Below are 23,198 nucleotides of genomic sequence, written 5' to 3'. Positions count from 1 at the left end.
ACTCTGCTCTGTGGTCCATTTGTAATGAATTGTCGAAGCCTAACCTGGTTTGGCTTTGTTTAGAGTCTTGAGGACATCTGGCTATACTGTAGGCTGGATAGAACTAGTGTTCTTGTTAAGTCCAACAGAAAATGTGATTATGTTCCAAAAAATCATCAGTTGAAGGTGTCTCTATTTGATTATAACATTGATTTATGCTGAAAAAATTGATCTGTGTCAAAACAGTGTCAAGGTTTTCTACTTCTTGTAGTTATGTCAGCTTTCCACTTAGGATAAGAGACCAGTCTTACAGTGGAATGTAACGGTGTTCCTGATTGTGTTCCTGACATATCTAAAATACTTTCCCTTTTTGATCTGCCTCAGCACAGATGATTCCCTTCCATCCAGAAGTAGATATATTGGATCCCCTCAGGTGTTGTCTTGTTTTTTGAGTTGTTTCCCAGTTGTAGGTGAGTTGAAGTTCTGTGTTGCCACTATAAACTGAACAGAAAATATTCTTTATTACAGCAAAGAAAGGGCCTCAGTGACTCAAACTGGGGCTCTGCATCCCCTTAAGACAGGAACACCAGCAATCGCAGCTATATCCCAGTATTATTGGGGCTCATTCAGGAGGTGTTGCGCAAACCCACTATGGAAGTTATAATTAAATGATGATATATGGGTACAGATCTGGATAGACAAAATCATTAAGCATTCCTGTTATATGTGTCCCAAGACTGCATGTTTGACAAACGGAGGAGGACATAGCAAATTCTGGACATTCCTGATGTTGCTGTTTGCTTGCAACCATTGTGGCCTGGTGACTCCTCAACTCAAGGGGGGCAAGCAGCGAGTCCAGGTTTAAGCAATGAGGTGATAGAAGAGTAAGGTGTTATGGTTAAGACCACACTGAGGGCACTCCAATGTTTTAAAATCTTGCTTTCAAAATAGTATAGCAGGTGTTTGAAACGTAGAGAAGAAGCCTTCAAGGACATCATTTTGAGTTGAGTGTCCTCATACATTAAACACTGTTTCTACTTTTAAGGTTCCCATTCTCCAGAGCAAACCAAGGCTCATTCCATCAAAAGAAATGCAGTGTTTGTGTTTAAAGGTACCTTTAACTTCATCTATAGAGAAGTTTTGTGAGATAAATACATGCTTTCGAAGGGCATTGTCTGCTGAAAGCTTTATTAGAAATTGATATTCTGCTCACCTGTGATATATTCAGAAACTTCTTTGCTTAAAGCCAAGCTGACCAATGCTGTGTTCACTCCTGCTTCGTCATGATATAGTGGGGTGTTGCACAACGTTGAATTAAGTGCAAGCAGTGGCCGTCAAATCAGAGACTGTGCTAGGAGTGTGATTTGGCTTGAAGCTCAAGCTTAAAAGGGTACTCAGGTTTAGACATGTGTGAATGTTATACCAGTTGATAATCAAGGATTATGATGAGGTTCTTCACTGAAAGGGGCCTGGATCTCTAAGAGGGCTGCGTCCAAGAGAACAAGGTGTAAGAGTAAAATAAAGCTTTTTTATAGTGATTCCAGTACTTTAAGGCTGAGTGATCTCTTTAAACACACACCCTCTTACCCCTCGTTTAGAATTAGTTTTCTATTGATTTCTGGTGATGTACCACACTCACTGTGTTTTGCTGTTATATGAACTACTTGCATACTTCTTGCAACTGGTATCCGTTTTGAATTGTGTTTGCTGTTTTCTATTGCAATGCGAATAATTCCCCATCCTATTGATTTTGGATGACATAGCTTGTCTACTTTTATGCTGTGTTGAGAATTGATTTTATATTTTATTCTGTAGTTGTCTGCTGGTTCACTCTGTTCTCTATTTTATGATTTATGATTCTCTGTTTTTTCTTTATGAAGACCTAAGTAATGCTGTGTATTTGCAGATTTGTCAATCCGACATATTTAATTTCTTGCCCCAGGTGATTTGTAGCTGTGTATCTCTTCTAGAGAGCACAAACCTTATTTCTGGGGTTAGAATGATTGCAGCTCTACCTCTCTGCTGTCATGTGATTCACCCAGCGCTGTGCAAATTGTCAGGCAAATTGTCAGACAGACGTGGAGTCATAGAAACTTAGAGATATAGTTGTGGATCGACACAATTGAAACAAGAGGTGTGCTTCCGTATCTCATGTAGGCTGTTGTATCCCACTGGTTATACTGCTTATTAACTGACTGCAGTCTCCTATCTAGGTTACTTTCTGATTCCTGATTGACAAAATATTATTTCTTGTCATATTTCCATAAGTCACATTGTTAGAAATGGGTTCTCTAGTTGGCTGTCGGTTTGCACCCTGTCCAAGTAGGGACCCTCACTCTAGTCAGGATAAGGTAGATACCTGCTCGGATAACCCCTGCTCACCCCCTTGGTAGCTTGGAACGAGCAGGCAGGCTTATTCCAGAAGCAATGTGTAAAGCATTTGCACATAACACACAGTTATAAGTGAAAACACTACAAAAGGACATCACACCCGTTTTAGAAAAATAGCCAATATTTGTCTATATAATACAAGACCAAACACGATAAAAATCCAACATACAGTAATAAATATATACATTCTGCAAGATTTACTCAGAAATACAGTTCCTTGAAGTCGATAGCTCCACCTGTGACTATCACGGCGTCGTGATCAACAAAACCATCTGTTTTGGCCGGCTACTGTATCACAGGCCAGCTACTGTGTCGGGAAGACCAGCAAACAGTACCTTTGAATTTGCAGGGCATCGTGATCCTCATGGTGAGCTCCGGAGAGCGGCGTCACTGGTTTTGCGGGGTCGGTTACAGAGTCGGTGTGGGAGTCATCAGGCCCTTTAAGTCTCACGCTGTGCAGATCGAACTCCAGGCTGATAAAGTTAGGAGGGCTGGCGTGGATGGCGTTGGGGCTGCGGTGTGAAGTGGGACTATGCAACATGTGGTACCCACAGGTCAGGGTGCAGACAGCGGCTCAGTGACGGCATCAAGCTGCGTTAGTTAGACCAGGGCTGCAGTGTGAAGTGGGACGGTGCGACGTGCAGTGTCACCAGGTCATGGTGCAGGCCGCGGCATCGTCATTGCTGACGCACTGTTGTCGGTATGCCTGGTCACAACACTGGAGTCGATGATGCTGGCGTTGGTGTACCAGGGCTGCGGTGCGTGACGGGACGGTGCTTCGTGTACCTCACGAGCGGGGTCCTTAGGCCACAGTGCAAGCAGCGGCGCCGGTGTCAGCAGTGGCATCGGGGATGCCCAGGCTGCGGTGTGAGCAGGCGATGTGGAGTGCGGGCCCACAGGTTGCGGTGCGAGCAGCGGCTCAGTGAAGTCATCCGATGACGGCGTCAGTGAGACCAGGGCCGCGGTGTGAAGCAGGGCAGTGCGGCACCATGCGGCATCAGCAGGTCACAGTGCAGGCCAGTGGCTTCGTAGGCGGTGGCACAGGGATTTCTCCTCTTGAACAGAACAAAACAACAGTTCCCAGTGCTGCAGATTGAGGAAACGCAAGTCTTTGGTGTCCCTGAGACTTCCAACAGGAGACAAGCTCTACTCCAAGCCCTTGGAGAACGTTCTCAAGCAGGACATAGAGCAAAGTTCACCCTTCACACTCTTTTCAGGCAGAAACATCAACTGCAGGCCAGTCCAGGAAAGCAACACAGCAAAGGGACAGTACTGCTCCTTCAGTTCTTCTCCTGGGCAGATGTTCCTCTTAATTCCAGAAAGATTCTAATAGTCTTGGGTTTTAGGACTATTACTTATACCCCTTTCTGCCTTTAGAAGTTTGCAAAGTATCAAGTGCTTGCAAGATCCTTCCTTGTCCAGCCCATGCCCCAGACAGACACCAGGGGGTTGGAGATTGCATTGTGTGAGGGCAGGCACAGTCCATTCAGGTGCAAGTGACCACTCCTCTCTCCACTCTAGCTCAGATGGCTCATCAGGATATGCAGGCTACACCGCAGCTCCCATTGTGTCACTGTCTCGAGGAGTAAACAGCCCAACTGTCAAACTGACCCAGATGGAGAATCCACAAACAGGCAGAGTCTCATAATGGTTTAAGCAAGAAAATGCCTACTTTCCAAAAGTGTCATTTTCAAACTCACAATCCAAAAACCAACTTCACTAAAATATATATTTTTAAATTGTGAGTTCAGAGACCATAAACTCCATATTTCTATCTGCTGTTAAAGGGAATCTGCACTTTAAAGTGATTTAAAGGCAGCCCCGTGTTAACCTATGAGAGAGATAGGCCCTGCAACAGTGAAACCCGAGTTTGGCAGTATTTCACTGTTAGGGCATGTACAACACACCAGTACATGTCCTACCTTTTAAATACACTGCACCCTACTAATGGGACTACCTTGGGCCTACCTTGGGGGTGCCTTACATGTACAAAAAGAAAAGGTTTGGGCCTGGCAAGTGGGTACACTTGCCAGGTCGAATTGGCAGTTTAAAACTGCACACACATACCCTGCAGTGGCAGGTCTGAGCCATGTTTACAGGACTACTTATGTGGGTGGCACAATCGGTGCTGCAGGTCCACTAGTAGCGTTTGATTTACAGACCCTGGGCACCTCTGATGCACTTTACTAGGGACCTACCAGTAAATCAGATTTGCCAATCATGGATAAACCAATCAACTGTACAATTTACCTAGGGAGCACTTGCACTTTAGCACTGACAAGCAGTGGTAGCGTGTGCAGAGATGATAAACCAGCATAAACAGAGTTCAGTAAATCATAAAAAAGGAGGTCAGAAGGCAAAAAGACAGGGGAGACGCGCCAAAAAGCTGCCAGGTCTAACACTGTTTTGCTTTCCTTCTCTTATCTTATGACCGAGCTGACAAAACTTCTCTGAAATGCACTTCTTTGTTTAAAGAAGACATTTATTATTATTATTACTTCACCACGAGGTTCCTGAGAGACGAGATTAGTAGGTTGGAAGCACACGTTTAAAAGTAGTCGCAGCGATGAAAGCAAAATATATCAAAGTACTTCTCAATTGCAATGTACACAGCAAACACATGTGATTATATTATAGCATAACTTCAAAGCAAAGAATAAAAGTCAAGATTTCATCACCGTAGGGCCTATCACTGCTCATCATCCTTCTCATGCCTGCAAGTTGATGACTCCTGTTCAACTGCGAGAAGGAGATTTTCCACCCAAATGGGAGGCCAGGCAGCTAACGTCCGCTCCTGACTTAAGTCCTGGAGAATCTCCCCTCGCTGCTGCCCAGGGCCACTGTAAAAATCCTGCCCCTTCCTCTCAGACCTGAGAAATAAAACAAGCCATTGGAGATTGGCCAGATCTCCTAAGCCTCTCCACTTCCCAAGGCTGAGCAGAAAGGAAAACACCAAATATACGCTCTCTTATCACGCTAGGGTTCGTGTGAATTCAATTTGAAAAACACAGCTTGGTCTACCATGTGGAAAAACACAGCTCATCTGCAATGTCTCAACTGCAATGTCTAACTCCACGTTAAAGCCAATAGGCAGCTAACCTAAATACCAAATGTAATGTCTAATGCCATGTTGAAGCCAATAGGCAGCTAAACTGAATACAGAATGTAATGTCTAAAGCCATGTTAAAGCCAATAGGCAGCTAACTTAAATACCAAATGTAATGTCTAATGCCACGTTAAAGCCAATAGGCAGCTAAACTGAACACAGAATGTAATGACTAATGCCACGTTAAAGCCAATAGGCAGCTAACCTAAATACAGAATGTAATGTCTAATGCCACGTTAAAGCCAATAGGCAGCTAAACTAAATACCAAATGTAATAATGTGCTACTGGTGAACATTGAGCAACTAATATGCGCAGTGGTGAAACACAAAGTCATTGGTCAAACACAATTAATGGCATAACATCTCCACCCTATGACCAAAGACATTTGTTTACATAACTCTTGTTTCAAACAAAAACAACAACAACAAAAAACAACAAAAACATTATAAGCAAATCAGATTTGAATGATAAAATCAATCACTGTAAAGCAATGGAAGTGGATTAACATATTAATCTCATAACCTTTCAAATCAGATACATCTACAATGAAAAGTCTGAAGCTTATATACTCTGATTGGGATAATAGTGTCTCTAAAATAGCAAGTAGATGTAACATGAGTACTACTCATGTAAAGGTGCACACGGTCCACCTGAAAGTTTTGCTGGAATGTAAATGAAAGTCAGGATTCCACACAAAAAACACAGACAGTTAACTGGCTTAGTTCTAGTGGAAGAATGTAATCAAACAAGTTGACAAACTTTATATTGATCCCATGTAGAACTTGAACTGAAGGCGCCAGTTGCGCAAAATGGATCCATGGGGTTTGTACTTTAATCAGTCAGGTTCAGGTTGGGGGTTCGTCCCTCCCCCGACCCTACAAGCAAACACCCGAAGAGAGACCACACAGCACACGCATGGTCAGTGGTGAGTCGTGGCAGGATCTGCAAAAGAAAAAAGTATGACTTTTTTTGCAAATAACATTTGTCATCTGAAATGTGCCCTTCTTCTTCCTTTCCTTGTTTTATAATCAGCAGGACGTTTTTGGGGCCCTTTGTTATGATTTCTGCAGGTTCTGGAGGGTCATTTGGGGATTCAACCCACACCTTAGCACTGAGGTTTTTATCTGCTGCACCACAGCTTCCCTTTCCTTGCACTGTCAGAAGGGCTGGGGCAGACTCCTTCTTTACCAAACCTCCATTCACTGCACTTGTGACAAGTTTGGCAATTCTGTCTCCAATCTGTATGAATGAATCAGATTCTCTTCTAGTTATCAGAATAACTTTGATTTTGACTTAGTAATCTGCAGCAATCACTCCCCCTAAAACCTGATCAATTTGCCATATCTGTCCTGGTAACTTTCCTCTCCCCAACTGATCTTTGACTGTTTGTGGGACAGATCTCTGTTGTGCCTGCTGACAAATAGGATATTGCAAAATCACAGTTTTTATCAAATCTACGGGAATGTGCATCCCTCTAATCTCTGCCCACCTGTAAGTGGCTTTTTCTCCCAGATGTCCACATTTCTGGTGCACCCACTAAGCCATCCCCACTAAGTCAGAATTCTGGGTGGACACTTCTGTCTCTGAATTTTTCTCTTTAACATCTGCAAGGGAATTGAACCAGTTATGTACAAGCCATTTGGAAAACTAAACGGCTAAACCATTGGCAGTGAACCAAAAATCAGTGTAAGAATGACACATCTCAAGCAGCTCTTGCTTTAAAGTCTGACACACATTGTACAATTCTATATATTGGTTATTTTGTCCTTCTCCTGTGGTAGACAACAACTTTTCAGTAACTGAATTGTATGACACTGCTTTCCACTGTCTTTTAGTACTCATGCATTTCAATGAATCATTAGTCAAACAAACACGCTTTTTATCCTCAGGGGACACAAATTCAAATGGTGCACTCAATTTCACTGGTGACTCTTTTACCTGTGGCACCCCCTGCACCCTCTCCTCATCCTGTACAGGGGCTTGTGACATCTGTTCATGTAGGGCTGCAGTGACTCTAGCACTGTTTTGTAAGTACCAGATCCAGTGTATGATACTAGCCTCTTGTGCCTGTCCTATACTGTGAGATTTAGGTGAACTCATCACCCACTGCATGATTAATAGTTCAGGTTTCAGAATTACATTACAATTTAATGTCATTTGCTCAGTATTCACTAGAGCCCAATAACAAGTCAAAAAACTGTTTTTCAAAAGGAGTACAGTGCTCCACAAAGTCAGATAGTTTTCTAATCCAAAGTTCCAGGGGCACTCTTGTCATCCCCTGTTCCTGATTTACATGTAAATCAGTGTTTCCCTCTTGCACTGCACACAAATCTAAAGTCTGTTGAATTATTTCATTTGCCAAATCAAAAGAGCGCAGCTGCTCCTCACTCCATTTAAACACATGTTTTTTCCTAGTTACTTTGTACCAAGGTGTTAAGATTTTACTCAGATGAGGGCTATACTGTTTCCAAAAATCAAACAAGCTTGTGAAACTTGGTGTCTCTTGCTTAGTGCAAAAAGTAAGAAACTCTAAAATCTTTTGTTTTACCTGTGACAACATTTGTCTATTTTCTGTATTCCACTGAATTCCCAGAAACTGCACATTTTGCAACAGTACTGCTGCCTTATCTGAATTAATTTGACACATCGTACTTTGCAAAAGCGGTCTGAAAATAACATTCTCAACTTCTTGCTCAGTGTAATCTTTTAAGGAATGCACTTCAACTGCCAACAACCGTGGGCTGCTCTGCACACGGTGATCTATGCTCTTCTCAAGAGGCTCACACTGGCCCCCACCTTTTTTAACCTCCTCATTACTGGAATGGGAAAAGTCAGATTCTCCTAAAACAGCTTCATTATCTTGCAATAATTTATTCTGGCTAATTTGCTCACGTAAATTCTTATTTTCATGTTCTAACTGCTTACATCTCTCATGCATTTTTCTATAAGCAGACGAAAGTATCCAAACCCTTCTATCAAGAACAAAAGGGACATCATTTCTTTCAAAAAGCATATTTTCTAAATATGAAAACACTTTTGCTTTATCCAAGCACTCATCCCAAGACTCACAAAGTCCTGATAAACAAGAAAACATGTTTCTCACAGCACCATAAGGCAGTTTAACTTCACATGCATTTTCAAACATGGTCTGCTGTGCTTCTTTAATTCTCTAAACAACAAAAACAATTACACTTTTAAATAGTGCACTTGCAAGTCCCAATTTGACTCCCAGACTGTCGACTAACGCCAAAATGTTTTGCTTTCCTTATCTTATGACCAAGCTTACAAACCTTCTCTGGAATGCACGTCTAGTTTAAAGAAGACATTAATTATTATTATTACTTCACCACGAGGTTCCTGAGAGACGAGATTAGTAGGTTGGAAGCACACGTTTTAAAGTAGTCGCAGCAATGAAAGCAAAATATATCAAAGTACTTCTCAATTGCAATGTACACAGCAAATACATGTGATTATATGATAGCATAATTTCAAAGCAAAGAATAAAAGTCAAAATGTCATCACCGTAGGGCCTATCACTGCTCGTCATCCTTCTCATGCCTGAAAGTTGATGACTCCTGTTCAACTGCGAGAAGGAGATTTTCCACCCAAACGGGAGGCCAGGTAGCTGATGTCCACTCCTGACTGAATTCCTGGAGAATCTCCCCTCGCTGCTGCCCAGGGCCACTGTAAAAAGCCTGCCCCTTCCTCTCAGACCTGGGAAATAAAACAAGCCATTGGAGATTGGTCAGATCTCCTAAGCCTCTCCTCTTCCCAAGGCTGAGCAGAAAGGAAAACACCAAATATACGCTCTCTTATCACGTTAGGGTTCGTGTGAATTCAATTTGAAACACACAGCTTGGTTTACCACGTGGAAAAACACAGCTCATCTGCAATGTCTCAACTGCAATGTCTAACTCCACGTTAAAGCCAATAGACAGCTACCTAAATACCAAATGTAATGTCTAATGCCACGTTAAAGCCAATAGGCAGCTAAACTGAACACAGAATGTAATGTCTAACTCCACGTTAAAGCCAATAGACAGCTACCTAAATACCAAATGTAATGTCTAATGCCACGTTAAAGCCAATAGGCAGCTAAACTGAACACAGAATGTAATGTCTAATGCCATGTTAAAGCCAATAGGCAGCTAACCTAAATGCCAAATGTAATGTCTAATGCCACGTTAAAGCCAATAGGCAGCTAAACTGAATACAGAATGTAATGTCTAATGCCACGTTAAAGCCAATAGGCAGCTAACCTAAATGCAGAATGTAATGTCTAATGCCACGTTAAAGCCAACAGGCAGCTAAACTAAATACCAAATGCAATGTGCTACTGGTGAACATTGAATAACTAATATGCGCAGTGGTGAAACACAAAGTCATTGGTCAAACACAATTAATGGCATAACAAACACACATCATATGTTATGCTCTCTGTTCTGTTAATTACGGCCCTACTGTCTCTGGTGGAGGGAAGGAGAGTTGAATAAAATGAAACCAGAAGAGGAACATTCAAGATAGATGCAATCTGGAAAAAGCTTTATGAGCAGTACAGTCTTTCCAATAAAGCTGGTATCTCAACGCATAGAGCAATTTTGCATTGTGGGTGTACTGGCATAGGTCTCCGACCAGTAGATAGAGATGGAGAAAGGAGAGTTAAGTGGGGGTGACCTACAATCATCTACATATTCTGTCATCCCCCTGTGCTGCTACACCCTCAAATTCACTTCCTTTTGCACAATCAACTGGTTCCCGAACTTTCTCCTAGAACTTGCCTTTATTGGCTAGTGTCTTGAGCTGTAAGTCCTGGGAGACCTAAAGCAGCAAACATGGTGATATCAGCGGTGGAAGGGTGCTGCTTTTCCAGGGATATTCATTGAGTAGGATAGAACTTTGAGTTAGAATGTATAGTGTTGTATTAATAAGTCTTGGCTAGGTTTGAGGGGGAGCTTCACTTACATCTAGAGGTATTTGTTAGTGACAGTTAAAGATATGAAGAGTAAGGCATCAGGTAAATAGCTGGACCGTGTATGAAAAGAAAAGTGGTGGAAACATATCAAAGAGCAGACAAAACACTAAAGGCCAATCTAGAGAAAGGACTCATGCTCTAAACAAACTTTACATCTCTCCTATATAGAAAAGAAAGAGACCTATGATAAGTGAAAAAGGAGATGTTTCTGGAATTGAATGGGTCTCCTAAATGCCATTATTCTACATACAAAAGCTTAGGGTATCAGAACCATAGGGCTCTTTTAAGCTCAGATCTTCCATATAAGAACTAGTTGAGAGTAGGTATTGTTTTTAGATGGCAGGAGTGATGAGGATTAAGTGGCAGTGTATAAAGCTCCACATTACATTTTGTGATGCACTTTTGCCTCCTTTTTTTGCATTCAGGAGGGGGACTGGTTGGACGGAAAGGATGCATCGGTTCTGGGGGAAGATGTGATACTATGATGTGTGCCGTGTATGGCTGGACCGAGGAGATGTCCTTTTCTGGTACAGCAACAGGAGACATTTGCATCTGGAGGGATTTGTTTCTCATTAAAACTGTTAAAGCCCATGATGGACCCGTTTTCAGCATGCATGCCTTAGAGAAGGTAAGTATCCGTCAAATGGTCTTCAAGCTGAAAGTTGTAGACGCCAGGTACCATGGCACTATGCTGGGTGAGTGAATGATCAGCTTCACTATGTTTTTGTGTGTTATTTTTCCTGTAGGGCTTTCAGTATCCTATTACTGCTCCAAGAACAATTCTCTAAAGCAATGTATTCCTTTAGTTTGCTTAGCATAGGGAAGGGCTCCGCAATTATGAAAGTTGCATGGCACCGCTAAATGTGCTTTTTCCCTGGAAAGAAAGGGAGGAGATAATATAACCTGCCTTGGAAAAAAATCTCATTAGCAGCTTCGATCTGGTTATTGCCATCTAAATGTGCCAATTAATTTCAGTTGATATGCATTTTCTCCGGTTATTCATAGGTTTGTGCCCAAAAACCCAAATATCTCTGTTATCCACAAAACTGTAGACCACAAGACGATAAAGTGGAATATGTTTAGATCTGGTTAACTTTAATTTCCACTAGGGTGGATCACTTTTATTTACTCCCAGAACCTTTTTTTCCTAGGGTGTTTTCAGTCTTGGGACAACTTTCCCCTGCAAATTATGTTAGTGTAATAAAGAGTATTTGAAGAAAATCGTTATGATGAAATACTAGTGATGAAAATATGTACAATGTGAAAAGTTTAATAATCAAAAAAAGTTGTCAGCATTAACAATAAAGTGCTTCTATGTTCGGATCAACACTAAATATGAAGAAAAAGAATGGTGGTCCTTGCAGTGTAATGCAAGTCCTCTTTTAGTTTCAGGGAAAGGAAATAGAAATAGGGCTTAAGACTGTCTGGCACCACAAGGAAAACAGTCCACGCTGGAGTGCCACACGATGATCAACACTAAATTAGAGCATGGGAATCATTGTTCCAGGCCAGGGGGATGCAAGACGAGGGAAGGGTGGGAGGAGATACTGTTATTTCCCCCTACCGCCCCCTCACCCCACCTTTTAAAAACAAAAAATGAAATAAAACATTAAAAATCTCTTTTGAAACGTTCAGTTGGTAGAACAGATTTGGGTACAAATGGAGTGTTCGCTAAAAGTACATCATATGCCATATCCTTTTAGTACAACAACAATCATCATCCACCACCATCCCTGGCCCCTATAGTTGCCTGATAAGCCCTCCAAAACTATTTTGTTAATTTTGCGATTTTCCATTTTTTATGCACCACTAATTGCCGCCAAAGGTGGATTCCACATGTCCTTAAAGGCTGGGGTGTGAGAGTGAAAAAGATAAGTAACAAGCAGTCACTTGTGTGAGGTAATGCAGAGGCACAAACATTCTTCAGTATTTGGCCTAGTGGGCTCATGATTCCACCTCCACAAGGCATGATTCCCATGTTGTCAAGAGACAACTTCAAGGAGGTCGACCGTAGAATATTGTCGCTTTTGAACATGGAAGACTTTTTTTGGGAGGGGGGACATTTGGTTTTTCAGCATTTTGCTTTGTCTGCCACTTGGAACAATGACAACGATGAGGTCAGAGCCTTCGATGTGGGAAGGTTCAAAGATCTGCACCCGTTGCAGATGTCTTTCTGTGTGATCCCCATGGGCTTGGTGTTAAAGTAGTTAAGAGGATTTTCCGCACCCTAAATTAATAGACCCCTCTGAGAACGGAGTAGGGTGCGGTTGGTAGAATATAATCTTAATGACAGTGTTGAATTGATGAATGGAAGACAGATCCATGTGAAACATGATTCCGCTATTGCAGATCTTTGCTCCGGGTGTCAGGGGGACCTAATACATGGAGGTCTTTTAAGATGAAATGAGGTGGGGTCCACCAGTCTATACCCTGATAGTTTGATGGACCCCACCCATATTTTAACCTAAAGGAACATCAGTGGGCATGGATCCAGTACTGCATGTGGCTTAGGGTGCCAGAAACTAACTGGTGTTCACTGGAATTCCCTTGACCTTAAAGAGTGTCTGTTTACAATACATGGATGTGTGACGGCTGAGTTGGTAACTAATGAGTATATTTTTCAGTGGTGATAGGTATAGTCATTGGATAAAGAGCAGTAAGAGGCTATGTGCATTATGCACAAGGACTCGGTCTAAAAAGATTTAAATTATGACTGCATGCTCTGCGGTCTTCTGATGGCGTGTTTTGGCACTGAAAGAAGATGTTGTGAGTTCAAGTGTTAAATGTCGTACAGAGATTGAGCAGTATTGTCGAATGTCACATAGAGATTGATTGGGATCATAGGGAATGCACAGGCCTGGTTTCTGACGTAGTAGTTCATCTCCTATTGATAATGGTAGATTCCATGTCACGGCATAAAGAAACACAAGTCTTTATGGCCCCAAATAGTTTTTAAAAAATTAGGAAGAAACTGCCTTCGCAGTGGACTGTGCACAAATGGTCTCATTTGCTTTTTTTCATACACCTAACAAGTTAATTCTGTCCACATTATTAATTATAAGGAAATAACCCAGTCCTAATTACAAGTTATCAATTAGACATCAAGTCTGAAATGGAGAGGAAAAAGCTTATCCGTTCGTGCAATTACAGCTGGCTCTGCAGCTTTTGTTCTGAGCTGGTTAAGGTCAGTGCAGGACAAATCCCTGTATGGATTTTTCAGGGCGTTAACAAAATGAAGAAAAAACAATTAAACATTATTCAATAATTAGTTCTGTGCTTTTAGAACATACTGAGTTTAAAGCAAAATTGGAACATATATTTTTCTTCTTGAAATTGCCAGTCCTTAACTTTATTTTAAGAGATTACGGAGAACAAATACCCATTGCTCATAGTACCATATTTAGTCTGTCTAATATCCAGTGTTTTCGTTTCTTGCAGGGGTTTGTGACCGGAGGGAAGGATGGCGTTGTCGCCTTGTGGGATGATTCTTTTGAAAGATGCCTCAAAACGTATGCCATCAAGAGAGCTGCCTTGGCCCCTGGCTCTAAAGGTGATTGGTTCTTTTTGTGATTATTATGTGGTAAAGTGTAGTCCAGAAGGCATATTTCAGTAGTTTATTGAAGGGCATTTTCCATTCGATTACGGACTCAGGGAAACAATATTGCTTTGACTTTGTTTTACTATTGACAGCTGCCTTTTCAAAACAAATCTAAAAAAACATCATTTCCCATGGGGCCTGGTGAAAAGGCCAATTACAGCTATATTCACTAATAGTTACAGAACCTCTGGATAAATAGCCTCTTCTTCCTGTTGTCTAGCTGCTAATGGTGCAGTTCGTTTTAGCAACACCAAGAACAACACTGATGACATTTTTAACTTCCAAATCTGGAATATTGCCTATCCCCATTCAGACCTATTGCTCATATTTGCCTCAATTCAACCTTGAAATTGAAAGGAAATATACTACATGACCGTAAATAAACAATATACAAAAAGGACTTTCTTTAGCCATCATTTCAGATCTTCTAATAATTATTAAACACCAGGTCACGTCGTAATGCTCGCCTCTGCATCCTCGACTTTCCTTCATAACACTAGGAACATATGTACTCTGTGTTAAGACAAGAGGCAAAGCTGCATACTTTTTAAAAGCTTGCTAACCACTAGTGCCTCCACAAAATCAAAATATTTTAACTAGAACATCTTAAATATTGAATTAACTGACCAATCCAATGCACAAACAAAAACATCTAAAATGGCTTTTCACAAAATAACTTTGGATGCCATCACTCTTCTAACCATGAGAGCACCAGAAGAAAACATTATCTATGATAGCCTGTTGTGTAACTGATCTAGCTAAGGTGCCTCAGGAGATCGTAGCAAAAGGTCTCCCTAAAAAAATGAAACCCTTCCTCTTGGGGTTCTTTCGCATACCCAAAGTGACAGATTATTGTTTTGAGACAACCCTCGACCCAAAGGGGGTGTTTTGGAGAATATGGATATCAATTTTTATCATCCTAAATATGTTAAACGTCACACCTCCTGAAGGAAATGACTAGTCTAGGTTGCTGACGTCTGAGCTCCTCTTACATGACATTACACGTAGCAGCATAATCAGCCTCACTTATGATGTTTCCAGGATGAGGTCTTAATTAACAGGGACATCTGATAAAGCTTTACTACTTCATTCATGGATGAATCATCTGTTTAATCTCTCTAAGAAATCTACAAAAAAAGGATGATTTAGCATCAGAAATATATTGACTGGGTGATTCTTTTCTGAGATAGTGGACCTGTAGATTTTAATAGTGATGCGTGCTTTACTTTCCTCATCTGACTCCGAATATTATGGATATGGGTTACATCTGTTCCCCTGGAATCTGGACTCAATGTCATAAACCCGCTACCTAGCCAGACCAAGCCAATCCGTAATGCTTCCTTTTCCCTGGAGTGCACGCTATTTGCAAGATGAGCCTTTTCCAACAGTCCTAGTACAGTCCATCTTTTCTGAAACTCTCCATTCTAACAGCACAAGAATATTCTGCACAGTCCTCATCTGGATTCTGAAAGTGAAGTGAAAACAAAGGAAAAGTGACTGAAAAATCTTGAAAAAGATCTAGAGCATCTGGAAGACATACCCTTGGCATCCAGCAGTGTTTTATTGAAATGAACGATGTTTTCTTCCTCAGCAATTGAGATATTACTTTCACTATCATTAAGAAAAGTGTTCCTGGTTCTGAGCTATATGTGTGGCATCTGCTTAATGCATGTTTGCTCTCTGGTGGCTATTCCTGTCAACAAATAAAAATGCAGTGCCTCTGCATGCTGAGATTCAGTTATCAGCTGCTGATGCATCACTGTCAAGCACAGCACCTATTCCTGAATGAACACAGTCACACTGCTAACAAGCACTGGCAAAGCCAATAGGTCTCAACTGTGTGAGAGTTATTGACTTTGCCAATGTTTTTAACCATGTTGTAAAGCAGCATGGCTAAAAGTTAGTGGCACAGAGGAAAGTGGCTTAGAGTGGAGTGGTGTAGCGTGGTATAAAATGGAGTGGAGTAGAGTGGTATAGAGTCAAGTGGCTTAGGGCTTAGTGGAGTGGCCTGGAATGGAGTGACATACAGTAGAGTGGAGTAGGATAGAGTGGCATAGAGTGGAGTGGTGTAGAGTTGTGTAGGGGGCCATAGCCTGGAGTGGGATGGCTTAGAGTAGCATAGAGTGAGAGGGTCAAAGGGCAGTGGAGTGCTGTGGAGTAGAGTTCTGTGGAGTGCCTTGGAGTGGAGTACCATAGAGGGGAATGGAATGGTGTAGAGTAGAGTGGAGTGGTGTAGAGTGCCATAGAGTGGCATGGTGTGGAGTGGCATAGAGTACAGTGGCATATCATGCAGTGGCTTAGAGTAGTGGCGTGAACTGGAGTGGTGTACAGTGGAGTGGCATAAAGTGGCATGGGGTAGAGTGGTGTGGAGTAGAGTTGAGTGGTGTGGAGTGGCATAGAGTATAGTGGCTTGAAGTGGAGTGGCACAGAGTAGAGTGGCATAGAGTAGAGATTAATAGAATGGAGTGGCGTAGAGTGGCATTGTGTGGAGTCGTACAGAGTAGAGTGGCATGGAGTGGAATGGAATGGAGTGGAGCGGTGTAGAGTGGAGTGACGTGGTTTAGCATGGAGTAGCTTTGAGTGGAGTAGAGCCAGTGGCCTGGAGTGGAATGGCATGGAGTGGTATTGAGTGGAGTGTGATAAAGTAGAGTGGAAAAGAGTGAAGTGGCATAGAGTTACATAGAGTGAAGTACAGTAGAGTTGCATAGAGTGGCATGTTGTAGAGTGGAGTGGCTTAGAATGGCATAGAGTGGCGTGGCATAGAGTGGAATGGCATAGAGTAGAGTGGCATGGAGCAAAATGTTGTACAGTGCTGTAGAGTGGCATTGAGTGGTGTAAAGTAGAGTGTAGTGACGCACAGTAGAGTTGCATAGAGTGGAGTGCAGTAGACTAGAGTGGTGTACAGTGGAGTGGAGTAGAATGGAATAGCATAGAGTCACATAGCATAGAGTAGTACAGTTGTTGAGTGTAAGAAACTAAAGCATCAATAGAGATGGCAGATAGAGTGAAAGCAGCATAAATAAGAAGCTACATGCGTGTGTTGAACACGTGCTGTGTGCATCCTCACTGTGACGTGCATGTGCTGCACAACTGCCCTGGGTACATAATCTGTGGAGTGGAGTGGGAGTTACAATAAGCAGGTTGGTGGTCATCCCTACAACCATGCCACGATATTTGATACTGCTCCACAACACTATTGATGTCCCTGCGTTGTCCAACCATGAAGCGATTAATCCATACTATGTTAACTACAGACAAATTTTACATCTTGAGTCATTGGTACTCCCCACACACACCCACAGATGATGAATGGCTTCTTGAAATGTACACAACTGCTGCTTATGAGACACATCTGTAACTGCAGGACAAGGCAGGTATCTTCCTTCACTTATGGGCACCCTTCACGAATAACAACCCTAAACCGGACTATTTAATGCACCATGCTTGAGCCATAATGGCACCTAGGGCGATCCACATCTTGCAGGGCATGAGTCAGGGCACGGCCCTAATGACTGGACACTTCTACGCAAGGGGACACACGTTGCGTGTAGGTGCCCTTCCTCTGTATATCACCCCGTTACAGCCCCACTCCCCCTATTTACTTGTTTGAATCTGGTGAACTCCGGACCTAGTGATAGGTCCACTACACACACCATCCTTCCCCTGGAGACTTTTCATTACATCTTACTGGCTTCAATGTGTGTACAGTGTTAGGATATGTAATGTACTGTGACGTGGACTATTACCATGTCTATCTGTACCTTTATGTTTTTGGACATTACTGCAGATGACACTTCTTTTGATCACTTAGCCATTGCCTATTATTACTGCATGTTGTTAATTGGTGTTGATTTCATATGTGACTGCATGAATATTTTGAATAAAGCAATCAAAAGAACACATGTATCTGTTAGAGACATCTAGACGCAGATTCCTTACCTTAGAATTTCCCAGGCGTCAGACTGGATCCAGACAATTTTTCATAAGCAGTACCCTTGCGTACCATTAGGTGGTTTTGCTCGGTTCCGCGTGTCATCGTCATGTGCACCAGAAGTGGCATCGCAGTCACCTATTTAGGCACCACCTCGCATGCGGACATCAGTTCTTTTCTTTCTGCTCCAGTTAGCGCTGGTCCAGAGACGAGCTATCCCTTTTTCCGTTTTCAAAAGATTCTTTTTGACAAATGTGTTTGACGGTGTGTCCAGGATGCCTTTGAGAAAGACAGGATTTGAGCCATGTGGCATCTCTCACTGCACCATATCAGACACAGTCCCCATATCTGATCTGTTTGTGGTGTAGCAAGTGCAACCTGACTCCATGCTCGGACTGCCAGGCCATGGCACCGAAGGCTTTGAGGGAGCGGTCACTAAAGCTGCTAGCGACCCGACAGGCGACACTGCGTTGCATGACCCCTCAGAGGTCTCGGCCCCTATCGAGAGGAAGGTCACAGGACGGCTCCAGAAGCCCCAAGTCCTTTTCATCCCATTCCAAGTCCTCGGGACACTCTGGGAAGAGGCACAAGAAACATAAGAAGCTGAAGCATGCTTCGACTTCTCATCAACAGTTGGCTGACGCAACGAGCAAGGAACGGTTCTACGGAGCTGTTGCCTGGGTGGACTTTGGACCTCCCCGCTTTTCCAGGTGTCGGAGCAACCCCTGCTCAAGTCAGACTTGTACGGAGCCATGTGCTGAACATATGAATGGGCCGACCCCTACAGAGCACCTTCGGACCCTCGTGGTTAAAAGAAGCCCCATCAGGATCCATGCCAACGGCTTTGGCCTCAGCTCTAATGGGCCCTCGTGGGTCCGATCAGGAATCTGGACTAGCACTGGTTGTACTAACTCGACCTTCCCTAACGCCGATGCTTCCGCCGCCCGCCGGCAGTGCCAGTCCCATTCTGATACCCGACGACTTGGAGTTGGAACGATGTCATTCGACACAGATTCCAGCACCACCAGGACCCATTGTTCCTAGGTTATTGCCAGAGCCCTATTCTGAAGGGCTAGACATGGGGTTAAAATGGGAGGGGTTACTGGACCCTTTAGAATACCAGTGAGAGAATTCAGTGGACTGGTGTGAGGATCTAGGAGGTGCCAGTGAACTGGATGCCTCTCCAGACACCGGTTTGCTTTCACCCCCTACCGTGGCTACAGAGGAGAGAGCAAGTTACGCTATGGTGGTGAAGAGGGCATCGGAGGTCCTCAACCTAAAACTACCCTTGGTGGCAGTCAAGATGAACATCTTGACAGAAGTGTTCAGCCCAAAGCTTCCTCATCCAAACTCCTGCTCCCCTTTAACGAAGCACTTACTGATGTTCTGCTAGGAACCTGGTCCAAGCCCAGCACACGGGCTCCTGTCAACAGGGCAATCTCCTACCGCCATCTCCCCACAACTGGGGACCCAAGTTTCCTCATCCAGTACCCCACCCCTGAGAGCTTGGTGGTCCAAGCCAGTACCTCCCATGGCACGTTCCCTGCTGCACCCCTGGACAGGGAATCTAAGAGGCTGGATAGATTAGGCAAGAAAGTGTTTTCTTCTGCCAGCCTGGCATTGTCGGTTAGCACTGCATGCCTTTTGGGCCACTACTCCAACATGTTGTGGGACATGGTTGCACAAGTGCAGGCCCAGGCCATTCTCTCCTAGCAGTCTAGGAAAGGAAACATGCAGCCAAGTTCACCATTAGGTTTGTACACAACCAACTCGCCGGGCAGAGCGGTTTCCTCAGCGGTGATGCTTCGACGCCAAGCCTGGCTGAGAGCATCTGACCTTTCAGGGGATATCCGGGCCAACCTCATGGACATGCCCTTTGATGAGACCCGTCTCTCTGTAGAGATGGCAGACGCTGCACTGGAGCGCCTTAAGAACTTGCAGGTTAGGAGCAAGTCCTTGGGCCTCTCGCTTTCCCCATGTCCCCAGTCTGCCTTTTGCCCCTTTCGTGGCTATGGAAGAGGTACACCACTGCACCAGCCCTATCCCAGCCAATGTCCAACACAAGCTCTCCAAGCTATGTGTGGATGAGGATGTGGTGCATACTGGCCACGTGGCTCAGGTAGCCAGAGGTCTGCCACAACCCACCAACAGTTGCAACTTCCAAGACCTCCTGATCTTGTTCTACAAGACCGTGGGTGTCCACTTGTGGGAGAATCCACCATCATCCCCACCACTGGCAGTCCATAACAGCGGACAAGTGGGTCTTACAGATCATTCGAAGGGGCTGCTCCCTCCCCTTCAGACCCTCCCCTTCCCCTATACCTCCAACACAAGATCAGCTGATGGAGGATCAACTATCCTTCCACCACAAGGAAGTTACAGCTGTCTTGGCCATGGGAGCCATAGAGAGGGTTCCTTTTCAGAAGTAGGTCGTGTTTGCTATTTCTGATACTTTCTGTTACCCAAAAAGAATAAGGGTCTTCAGGCTATCCTAGACATCCGAACCCTCAATCTCTTCCTCAAAAAGGAGAAGTTCTAGATCCTCACTTTAGCTCAGGTCTTGTCTGCTCTTGACCAAAAAGACTGGATGGTAATGTTAGATTTGCAGGATGCGTATTTCCATATTACCGTTTTGCTTCCCACAGGTTCAAGGTAGGCCACAGGCACTTTCAGTTCACTGTGCTTCTCTTTGGCCTTACCAGTGCCCCTCAGGTGTTCACCAATGTGATGGCGGTGGTCGCAGCTCATCTGTGGAGATTAGGCAATTCTGTTTCCTCTGTCACGACGACTGGTTGTTGAAGGTGGACTCACCCCAGGATGTCCTCTCCCATCTCCAGACTATGGCAGACCTCCTGCATTTACTGGGATTCACTATAAACGTGTCAAAATCACACCTCACTTCTTCTCAGGCGCTCCCTTTCATTGAAGCTGTTTTGGACACAGTGCAGTTCGGGATTATCCTCCGAGCAGCGGGTCCAGGATATCACAACTGTGATACCAGTGTTTCAGCCTCTATCCCGGATTTCAGTGAGAATGACTATGAGGCTGCTGGGCCTCTTGGCCTCCTGCATCCTGCTAGTGACACATGCCAGATGGCATAGGCGGGCTCTGCAGTGGGACCTGAAGTTCCAGTGAGTGCAGCATCAGGGGAGTCTCTCCAACATGGTCCAGATCTCGGAGAGAATTGCAAAAGATCTGCAGTGGTGGGTAACGAACCGCGAGTGGGTCGGGGACAGACCCCTTTACCTTACCCAGCCAGATTGACAGTAGTGACAGATTTGTCACTTCTGGGATGGGATGACCATCTGGACAAGGTGGGGATCAGAGGACTCTGATCTCCAGTGGAATCTGGTCTCCACATCAACTTGCTGCAACTCCTGGCAATCTGACTGACACTGAATGCCTTTCAATCCTCCTTAAAGAGAAGGATGGTGTAGGTGTTCACGGACACAACAGCACTATATGGTACTGCAAAAAGCAGGGTGGGGTGGGGTCGTGGACCCTTTGTCAAGAGGCCCTGCACCTCTGGATGTGGCTGGAACAGCAGGGCATAGCCCTATTGGTTCAACACATGGCAGGTTCTCAGAATGCCAAGGCGGACAAACTCAGCCTTTGATGCCTAGCAGATCATAAGTGGCCATCTCCTCCCGGAGGTGGCGCGAGGTCTCTTTCAGCAGTGGGGAGAGCCTTGCTTAGTTCTGTTCACCTCCGAAGAGAATGTTAAATTCAGCAGTTTTGTGCGTTGGAGTTTCCAAGGTGACTGTTATCCGGAGACACTTCATCTCGAGTGGAGCTCAGGCCTCCTGTACACCTTTCCATCCATACTCTGCCCAGTGTTCTCAGGACGATCAAGAACAACCAAGCCCAAGTAATCCTTGTTGCCGTATACTGGGCACAAAGAGTCTGATATCCTGAGCTTCTGAGAATGAGTATCGACCCCACGATCAGCCTTCCACCTTCCTCCCGAAGTCTGTAATATTATTCTGGCAGCCAGGAGTCCCTTTACCAAGACAGTGTACGATTGCTGATGGTGAAAGTTTGTCTTATATAGAAATGTTTATAGACCCTCTTTTAGCCTCTCTCTCTGATATTCTTATCTTCATTCTTACCCTTGCGCAGCAGGCCCCGCTCTGATTACTCTTAAGGGCTATATGTCTGCTCTTTCCGTCTTCCTGAGGCTGCCTGACCAACCCTCTTTAAGTCACCCATTGTAAATAGGTTTCTCTTAGGGTTTGTGCATATGTTTCCCCCTTTGCCCTTTATCATCCCTCAGTGGGACCTTAATTTGGTTCTCACCTACCTTATGTGTGCTCCTTTTGAGCCGCTCACCAATTGTGCCCTCCTGCTGCTCACCATCAAGACAGCCTCCTTAGTGGTAGTACCATCTGCCCAGAGACTGAGTGAGCTGCAGACTTTGTCATCCAAGCCTGCCTATTTGACTGTGTTTCCAGACAAATTAGTGCTTTGCACAAGGGCCACTTTCCTACCCAACGTGGGTACTCCATTTCATCTGAGACAAACAGTCACCCTGCACACCTTTTATGCTCCTCTACATCCCTCTAAAGAAGAGGAATGACTCCTCCGTCTGGACCCAAAATGAACATTCATTCTACCTTGACTGCACAAAAGAGTTCCAGGTGGACGATTAACTCTTCATGGGGTATGTTGGAGCAAAGGAAGGTTGTACAGTACAGAAGCAAATCATTTTGCACTGGGTGGTTCGCTGTATTAAAATCTGCTAGGCCCTGGCTAATAAGCAGCTACCTGAGGGCATAAGGGCCCATTCCACCAGAGGAAAAGCTCATGGAGTCCCGGTCCTGGACATCTGCCAGGCAGCGACATGGGCATCCCTGCACACGTTTGCTAAACACTACTGCCTGGACAGTTAGTTCCTTAGGGATGGGTATTTTACCCATTTAGTCCTGCAGGACTTGCTAGTTTAATAAATTTGTCCATAGCCCACTGCCCGTATTGCTTGTGTATTTATTCTAAGGTAAGGAATCTGCATCTAGATGTCTATCAGATGAACAAGTTACTTACCTTTGGTAAGGCATTTTCTAGTACAGAAAATATCTAGACACAGATTCCTTACAAACCCACCCATTCCCCCCGCTCTGCTGACAGATTTCTAGGGTTAGGGATGACCTTTCACGGCCTAGTTTGGACACACCAAAGTCAGTGTACTTCATGGCTCCACAGTCCTGACGTAAAAAGTAACTG

General features: G+C 44.0%; 1 protein-coding gene across 1 annotated transcript in view; it reads left to right on the top strand.

Moving 5' to 3' along the window:
* EML5 (EMAP like 5) overlaps positions 1-23,198 on the top strand; it is a 1,994,219-nt gene that overhangs the window by 1,112,878 nt on the left and 858,143 nt on the right. Inside the window, exons 18-19 of the mRNA XM_069208148.1 lie at positions 10,875-11,077; positions 13,888-13,999. Of these exons, the coding sequence (XP_069064249.1) occupies positions 10,875-11,077; positions 13,888-13,999 (315 nt within the window). The remainder of the gene's footprint in view (positions 1-10,874; positions 11,078-13,887; positions 14,000-23,198) is intronic.

The sequence above is a fragment of the Pleurodeles waltl genome, chromosome 9, assembly GCF_031143425.1.
Source record: "Pleurodeles waltl isolate 20211129_DDA chromosome 9, aPleWal1.hap1.20221129, whole genome shotgun sequence".
Classification (NCBI taxonomy): domain Eukaryota; kingdom Metazoa; phylum Chordata; class Amphibia; order Caudata; family Salamandridae; genus Pleurodeles; species Pleurodeles waltl.
The sequence above is the reverse complement of the archived record's forward strand: the minus strand, read 5'-3'. Positions and strand labels throughout refer to the sequence as shown.